General features: G+C 60.9%; 1 protein-coding gene across 2 annotated transcripts; it reads left to right on the top strand.

Annotated features, from left to right (window-relative positions):
- The first annotated feature begins 1,162 nt into the window (after positions 1 to 1,162).
- Positions 1,163 to 4,855, top strand: TLDC2 (TBC/LysM-associated domain containing 2). Of its 2 annotated transcripts, XM_075108364.1 has the most exons (6): positions 1,163 to 1,255; positions 2,018 to 2,179; positions 2,701 to 2,853; positions 3,028 to 3,123; positions 3,742 to 3,815; positions 4,187 to 4,855. In XM_075108364.1, exons 1-6 carry the CDS (start codon positions 1,214 to 1,216, stop codon positions 4,320 to 4,322), a joined length of 663 nt encoding a protein of 220 aa, XP_074964465.1. In that variant the 5' UTR covers positions 1,163 to 1,213; the 3' UTR covers positions 4,323 to 4,855. The 2 variants fall into 2 exon arrangements, with proteins under 2 accessions (XP_074964465.1, XP_074964466.1); XM_075108365.1 differs by lacking the exon at positions 2,018 to 2,179.
- Positions 4,856 to 8,816: the final 3,961 nt, after the last annotated feature.

Raw genomic sequence — 8,816 nt, 5'->3', positions numbered from 1 at the left:
CAGGGGCAGGGCAGGGATGGAGCAATGAAGGATGAAGAAAGGAACAGGGCAGGGACAATGCAGGGACAGTTCAGTGTCAGGCACAGTGTCAAGGGCAGGGATGGGGCCAGAATCAGGGGTAGGGGGGCGGAAAGGGTGGGGCAGGAGCAGGGTAAAGGACAGGGACAGAGGGCTGGCATGGGTATAGGCATGGAAAGGGCAGGGGCAGTGACCAGGGATAGCAAGAGGGATGAGGCAGGGACGCCCATCCTATGACAGCTCAGGCAGGGACCGGGTGCCCCGTGGTTCCCAGGGAAGGCTTTTGGGGTCACCAGGGACTCCTGGCCCACCCAGGGCCCTGCCGGTGGCCAAGTGCCAGTTGTGCTGAGCACCAGAAACCCCCAACCTCCCACCGCCATCCTGGGACCAGCACTGCCATCAAAGCATGGGGGTGACAGCAGTGCAGGGACCCACCCACTGGGGCAGCCAGGCCCACCGGGGCTGCAACGGGCCCTGCCAGGGAGGTGAGGAGCAACTCCAGAAACGGCTGCAGTGGGGCCAGGGCCTGGGACAGGCTGTTGTGGCTGTGATGCCACCATGCAGGGCACACAGAAATTCCTGTAAAGGCATAAATAGGCTACTGTTACAGGTGAGCCCGCAGCCTCATGGCCATGCTTGGCTGGTTGGGGGATCGATGAGAGGGCGACACACTGGGGCACTGGTTTGGCATGTCCTCCTTCAGCAGTGTCTGAGGCAGGCGGGCAAGCCTCCCGGGGCCCTGGCTCACCCGACTGCAGCATGGCAACTCAGGCAGTCTCTCCCAGTGTGAGGAATACGGGTCAATGTGTTCACAGGGCAGGTGTTGGCAGGTGCTACGACCATTGCACCAGTCATGTTGCAAAGAGCAACACAGGCATGACCTGCCCGTTGATCCCAAAACAACCGCTCCCCTGTGGCCTTGGGGCTCCCTGCTTGGCAATCCAGAGCCTGGCCCAGGCAGTGGCCAGGGTGCAAAGGAGGTGATGGCCACTGGCCACCCAGCACCGGGCTGCAGGGGGACGCCTGCCCACCTCTCCCAGCATCGCGCAGGACCCCGATGAGCCAGGGCAGGCTGCCAGTAGCCTCACCCACCTGTGTCACGCATGAGTTGGCCAGGGAGTGGCCAGCACGGGTGAACATTAACCCGGGGCAGTGTTGAAGGCTCACCAGCAGTGTGGCTCCCAGCACCCCCTGCATGCCCATGATGAGGGGGCTCCGTGCCCGCTACCACCTCCTGGTAGGTTCAGTGTGGTGGGATCCCATGTGGCCGTGTGGGCACCAGGAATGACCTGCAGGGGAGTGACAGGAGGCACCAGCTGTGCTGCCCATATGGCCAGGGGCTGGGGAGGTGCGGGGCGGGGGGGAGGGGGGTGCGGCGGGGGGTTGTGGTGGGGACACTCAGGACCTGTCTTTTCAGCCCCTCTGCTTCCCAAGGGTCCAAGCACCCTGGGGTCAGAAGATTGCCTGTGCCTGGGGTTGCCTGCACATCTCCCTTTTGTCCCTTTGGGGTGATTTCTGTCCATCCCCCACAAGCACCAGGGACTGGCTGCCCACCCACCCATGGGCAGGGGCTGCACCCTTAGCCACCTTGAGCATGTGGGCAGCTGAGACACTTGTCGCCAGCTGCCACCAGGACTAAGGTACATCCCTGACCCTACCCCCACGCATGCTACATGTAGAAGCTTCCCCTGCCTTGTCTTCCTCTTCCTCCTCCTCTTCTTCCTTGGGTGGCTCCACAGCCTTGAACTTCTGTGTGCAGTGCTGGCAGGGTGCCCGGGCACAGCACGGCATGGCATGACATGGCATAGCACAGCAGGGCTGTCAGGAGCAGCCGCCAGCCAGGAACTGGGCTGGTGGCTCAGACCAGTGCCTATCCCTGCGTCCTTTGGGCCCCTTTACCCAGTCCCTGGACACAGCACGGGAAACACTTCATGCAGGGCGAGTCTCGGGTTGCTGCTCCCTCAGGACCCTCAGAGATGCTCACCTCTACCTCCCCCAGCCCGACAAGGATGAGGAGCAGCCCATGGTATGCAGGGAGCCGGCCGGCGAGGGGCAGCCGGGCTGGGAGGGAGCCCCAGCAGCGGTCCCAGACCTGGAGGAGCCATGCAAGCTGGTGCTCAGCATGCCAAGCAGTATCCTGCAGGACAGGGAGATCCAGGAGGTGAAGGATGCTACTGCCAGCATGGGGACCCTCCAATCTCACACGCCCCTCTCCCGCGCTGTGCAGCCATGGCCACTGTCCTGCCAAGAACTGGTCCAGCGTGAGGCCAGATGTCCCTGGGGACAGCCACCTCAGCAGTGTCTCTTGTGTGGGGGGGTGCCAAGGGGAGGATGCTCAGGGACACATCTCAGAAGGGTGCTCAGGATGAGGATGCTTCAGGGAAGTATTCTGGGAAGCTGCTGGGTGGGCCAAGAGCTTGAGAAGACCCCCTTGGGAGCACACTTAGGGGAAAGATGCTTGGGGCCACATTTCAGGAGGATGTTCAGGTGGGAGGAGGTCTCTTGAGAGGATGCTTGGGGGGCGGGGGGGGGGCAGTGGGTGTGTGTGCTTGGGGAGACCTCTCAGGAAGATGCTTGGAAGGAGGGAGTTTGGGGCAATGTCTTAATGTCTTGGGAGAGTGCTCAGGGCTGGGGATGTTCAACAGCAGCATGCCAGCCCTAGCTGAGCCTGCTCTGCCCCAGCTGGGCTCCCACCTGCCCCCCCGACTGATGCAGCAGCCCTGGCACCTGCTCTACTGCACTGGCCGGGATGGCTTCAGCTTGCGGACCCTGTACCGGTGTGGGGACCAGCCAGGTTGCCCTGCCCTGCTGCTCATCAGGGACACGGAGGCACAGGTATGGCCAGGCCCTCCCCAGCCCAACTGCCCCATGGTGCTGCAGGTGTGAACCTGGCATCTCCCGGGGCCTGGCCACAGCCTCACTGCTGCCAGCAGGATGGGGATGTGTCCTGGCACTGGGGAGCCCCACCAAGCCCCATGGCATGGGACTCCCCCTCTCTGTTCCATCCAGGCCTTCGGTGCCTTCTCTGCCACCCCCATTCGCTGCAGCAATGGCTTCTACGGAACAGGGGAGACTTTCCTCTTCTCCTTCTCCCCCGAGCTGAAGGTGGGTCTGCAGGCTGCCAGCTGTGGGGCACTCTGGGCTGTGGGGGGCTGGCGATGCTGCTGGGACCTGGCCATGCCCGGGGGTCCCCCAGGTACTGGGGAGGGGTCTTCTGGGGTGACATGACTGCACTTGGCTGGGTGTGGGTGAAGCAGCCAGGGGACCTTGACAGCTGTAGCCCCCACCAGGTTCATCCAGGGCTGGGGGATAAGGCAAATTACAGCCAGCTGCGCAGGGACAGGGGCTCAGGGAAGAGGACCCTGCCCATCCAGGTGTCACTGTGTACCTGCTGCATGCCAGGGCAGTGTCAACCCAGCACCAGCAGGATGTGGAGACAGCTCAGCCATGTCTGTCTGCACCAGCAGGGAGGTCTGTGTGTGTGATGGGGCTGGTGGCATCAGTGGGTGGCACCCATCCCCCGGGGGGGCCTGCAGGGCTGCTGGCAGGGACAGGACAGCACCAGGAGTGTGCCCACAGGCTCGGCCAGGTCTTCCTCTGGAGAAGCAGGATGCAGCAGGGACAAGCAGAACCAGCTTTCCTTGGCAGCCCCCAGCTGTCCCTTGCAGGATGGGGATGCTGTGCCCCAGCCCACAGGCCTGGCTGACTGCTATCCCCACACAGGTGTTCAGGTGGACAGGCAGGAACAACTTCTTCCTGAAAGGGGATGTGGACCTGCTGATGGTCGGTGGGGGCAGGTAGGAGCCGTGCTGGCAGCCCACAGGGTCCCCAGCCCCAGTGGCTGTTGGCGCCACAATCTGAGACCAGGCTGCCCTGCAGAGCCAAGTCCAGGCACATGGCAGTGGTTTGAACGCTAAAACACTGGTGGACATTGACCAGCAGCACTTACCCTTTCATTCCCCTGACCGTGCTGCCAGCAGGCCTGCCTGCAGGTCAGGCAGCAGCCCCCAGCTTGGCTGCTTGTCCTGTCTCAGCCCTATTTTGCCCATCCCATATGCCCAGCATCCTCAGCAGGAGGACAGCTGGGAGTGGGGCTGGGGAGGTCTCCAGGCATGAAGAAGGCAACAGAGGGAACCCTCAGCTGACCGTGCTGTTGGCACATTCCCAGTGGCAGATTTGGGCTGTGGCTGGATGGAGACCTACACCATGGGGGCAGCCACCCCTGTGAGACCTTCGGCAACGAGACCCTCTCACACCGGGAAGAGTTCTGCATCCAGGACCTGGAACTGTGGGGCCTGGCCTGACCCCACCGCCCACACGTGGGGACAAATGTGGCAGCGAGGGGATGCTTTGAGAGCAATGCCTTGTTCAACAGCTGTTCCCTGCCAGCACCTGCTGAGCCTGCTGGGTCAGTGCACAGCCTTGCCCCTGCCTCCTTCCACTCTGTCACCACCAATGTTCCCATTTCATGTGCCAACAGTCAGTGGGGGCAATGTGATAGGGGCAGAGTGATGGCAACAGGCTGCAGTGGGATCTCAGCCTCCCCGCAGTGCTGCTGCCACCATGCTGGGGTCCCTGCAGGACCGACCCCCACCACGGCACCAAGCACCCTGCCTGGCTGGGATGATGCAGAGCCGCCCCAGGAGGAGGGTGTGTGGCAGGCCTGAGCAGCCCCAGGTCCCCAGATGGAGGAGCAAGCTTGGAGAGGAGGATGATGCTGGCAAGACGGAGCAAGCCCAGGCAACCTCTGTTCCTCCAGCCGTGGCCCCTGGGGATGGTGCTGCCAGGGCTGGCAGGCAATATGGTGGCTTCTCATCAATAAACAGGCAGAGCTGTGCTCCCAGCCTTGTCCTTGCCGTGGAAGCAACAAATGGCGCCGTGAAGTTGAGCAAAGCAAGCAGTGGGGAGCAGGCCAGGAGGCGCGAGAGCAGGGGCTGGGCCCTGTCCCAGCCCAAGGCTTGAGCCCACAGCAAGCTCAGGGGGTCAGCCCAGGGCACTGCTCTGGGGGGCTGCAGGGACCCATCCCCCCTCTGGTAGAGTCCACACTCTGTCCCCCCCGTCACCTCCTGAGGGCCAGGACTTCCTCCTTGGCAGTGTCCAGGCCACGCTGGGCATCCTGCCCTGACCTGATCCTAATGGAAAGGGGACAACAACAGCTCTCCTCAGGCCCCGTCCCACCCATGGCTCCACAACCTGCTGCCTCTTGCCTGGCTGACATGACCTGGCCGACATGGCCTGGCCTCTCCTTCCTGGACACCAGGCCAGTTCTCTTCCTCCTCCACCATCCCACCATCCCTGTCCAAGCAGAAGGACCAGCCCCACAGGTGGGATTCAAGGCAGGGGTGGCCCAGGGGTTTCCACAGGAGGACAAATGCTTGCCTGGTTTGGCCACTTTTGGTTTATTGATTTTGGGATCATGGCTGGGCACTGAGCTGGAGCATCACCCCACGTCCTCACCCGCTCTCAGCTCCTATCCTAAACCTGCAATTTTGTGAAGGCTGGATCCCACCAAGCTCCAGGCTGTTACTTTCAACACAGGTATGTGTAGGGTGGGTTGGGTGTGTGCAACCTCGCCAGCCATTTTCCTGCTGATTCTGTCACCCATGGCTGGCTTTTCTCTCATTTCATCGGACACTCATCCCCTTTCCAAAGTGAGGTACTGAGCTGGTGAGCAGCCCCAGAGATGACCCTCCGTTGCACGAGCTGACCCTCTCCTACTGCCTCCCCCTTGCCCACTTGCCTCCCTCCCAGAAGATGTTCCCTCCTGCCCAAACCTCCCTGCCCACTCTCCTCTCCAAGGCAGCCATTGCCTAGGACACCGCACCCAGCACAGCACTGCTGGGCCAGGGGAGCGTCCTCCAGCCGCTCCAGCCCAGGACCCTCCCACCCAGCCGCTGGAGCCCAGCATCTACCCAAGGGACATGGCTGCCCCAATCCGCCCAGCCCCCTGCCCACATCCTGGCCTTCCTCCTCCCACCGCAGTCCCATATGTGCCAGATGATCCAGCTTAAGGTTTGCCTGCGAATGACGCACACCTCCCTCACAGACACGTGGTTTGGGGACAACACAGCCACTCGCCGCCTCAGCGGCTGGCACTGGGACTTGCACCCGCTCCAGCAGCCAACACCACGGGCCAGGCATGCCTACAGCCCCAGTCTGACTCTGGTTGCTGGCCCCAAATGCACCTGTGCTGGTCTCTCCAGCAGCTGGCACCTAGTCCTTGCAGCACACATCACCACAGGCTACGTGAGATTAACAGAGAAATAGTTAAGAAGGGATTTAAGAGACAACAGGACAGACAGAAGGTAAGACACATCAGGTGCAGGACTCGGGCAGGCAACGCACTGAGCGGCCCAGTTTCACATGCATCCCTTTTACACCCCTTTTTTGCCTACCCCCTCTTCATTCCTCCCTCCTGCTCCACTTGCAGAGTCCCACCGACCCCCTCCAACTTCCCGGGCCCGCAGGGTTATACTCCAACCAGCTGCAAAGGCCCAGTCGCCTGTAGCTTCTTGAAAGCCCATCATTAAGTGGGACTGTGGAAGTTTGTCTCCCTCCCTTCCCATATTGTCCCAGCTGAAAAAAATTAACATTCCCCTGCTCTCCCTACCCTTCCCAAGGAGTGCTGCCAGCTGGGTCTGCCCTCATCACCTACCTTATCCTGTGACCCTGAGGGTTGGCTTGTGGTGCTGCCGTTTACAGCTGCTCTGACTAGGTGCCTTAGGAGAGCAGCTCCCCCTCGCCGTACCCTCCCATGGGGCTCCTGGGCACTCCACGCAGCGCGTGCCGGGAGCCCACCGTGGCCGTCGGGGTGCTCAACCCTCCTGCGCGCTGGTGCCACCCAACACGCCCTGCTGACGCGGGCTGCACAGCACCGTCCCCCGGCGACGGCGACACACCACGTGTGCCCACGTGTCCTCCTCACCAAGGCTGCTGGTTGAGGTGCCACACATGCTGCTGTCAACACAGCCTGCGAGCATAGCTGGGGGCACGCAGCAGGGCCACCAAATTAGCAAGAGCCCCCCCATGGCCCGGGGTTGGCCCCCACCTTCAGCCTAGGGAGAAGGGGAGGAACCTCTTCCTCGCCCCATTGAAGCTGTTGCTGCAGCAAATGGTGGCGGCAGCAGAGAAGGCATTGAAGGCACAAGCCATTGTTGAACAGACTGGGAAAGGCTCCAATAAAGCTTGCCCAACCAGGGAGGCACCAGGAACTGTTCCTCTTCACAGGCCTCTCAGCACCGCCCCACCTCTCGCCAACACACACCCTGTGCCTTCAGGCCCATTTCACATTTCTGCCAGCAGTGCTGGTGTAGGATCACAGGCTAGCTGAGGTCGGAGGCACTGCTGGTGGTCACCTTGTTCAGCCCCCTGCTCCACCAGGGCAGCTTTTGAGTATCTCCATGGATGGAGACCCCATTACCTCCCCAGGAGAGTAGAAAAGTGTTTCCTGATGTTTGGAGGGACCCTCCTGTGTGTCAGTTTGTGCCCACGGCCTCTGGTCCTGTCCCTGGGCACCACCGAGAAGAGCCTGGCTCTGTCCCCTCTGCACCCTCCCTCCAGGTACTTACATGCACCGATGAGGTCCCCTGAGCCTGCTCTGCTCCAGGCTGAGCAGTCCCAGCTCTCTCAGCCTCTCCTCATAGCAGAGACACACCAGTCCCTTCATCGCCTTCACGGCCCTTTGCTGGACTCTCTCCAGTATGTCCCTGTCTGTCTTGTACTGGGGAGCCCAGCACTGGACCCAGCACTCCAGGAGTGGCCTCAGCAGGGCAGAGCAGAGGGGAAGGATCCTCTACCTGCTGGCAATACTTTGCCTAAGGCAGCCCAGGGCACCATTGACATACATTGCTGCAAGAGCACACTGTTAGCTCATGATCAACTTGTGTGCCCACCAGAACACCTAGATCCTCTTCTGCCAAGCCGCTTCCCAGGTGGGTGGCCCCCAGCACACGCTGGTGAATGAGGCTGACCCTCCCCAGGGGCAGGACTTTGTAATTCCCCTCGTTGAACTTCATGAGGTTCCTGCCAGCCCATCTCTCCAGCCTGGCAATGTCCCTCTGGATGCCAGCATGATCCTCTGGCATATCAGCCAGTCCTCCCCGTTTGGTGTCACCTGCAAACTTGTTGAGGGTGGACCCTGTCCCATCATCCAGAGCAATAATGAAGACTACTGGGACTGGACCTAGTATCAACCCCTGGGGTACACCACAAGTTGCTGACCTCCAATGAGACTTTGTGCCACTGATTAACCACCCTCCAGGCCCAGCCCTTCTGCCAGCTTTCAGTCCACCCCACTGTCTGCACAGCCAGACCATACTTCAACAGCTTGTTGAGGTAGACAATATCCACTGCTCTCCCCTCAGCTACCAGGCCAGTCATTTAATCCTAGGTGGTGATCAGGCTGGTCAAGCATGACTTCACTTTTATTTTTTCCCCTCCACAATAGCTGGAGCAGCACCTAAAGCCAACCTGGCTCCTGTATGGATGCTGAAGTCAGGTCTGCCCACTCTGCCCAGGCATGGCAATGGCCACGTGGCTGCAGTTTCATCTCAAGGCAGGAGAGGTTGGATCCTCCGTCTCGGCACAAACTCTGCGAGCTTCCTTCCCCATCCCTGGCCCCATGGTTCTCTACAGCTGAACTGGCTCTGCTGCACTTACTATTCACACTGCACTTGAGTAAACATAAATTAAGAAACCATCTCCATATCTTCCAGCTTGAGCACTTCCACAGAGTAGTCTTTGTCCTTTGGAAATACATTTGCTGTTTAGAACTGAGCAGTAAGACTGTTTTCAATAGA

The sequence above is a fragment of the Phalacrocorax aristotelis genome, chromosome 13 (assembly GCF_949628215.1).
Source record: "Phalacrocorax aristotelis chromosome 13, bGulAri2.1, whole genome shotgun sequence".
Lineage (NCBI taxonomy): Eukaryota > Metazoa > Chordata > Aves > Suliformes > Phalacrocoracidae > Phalacrocorax > Phalacrocorax aristotelis.
This window is presented reverse-complemented; position numbering and strand designations above follow the sequence as displayed.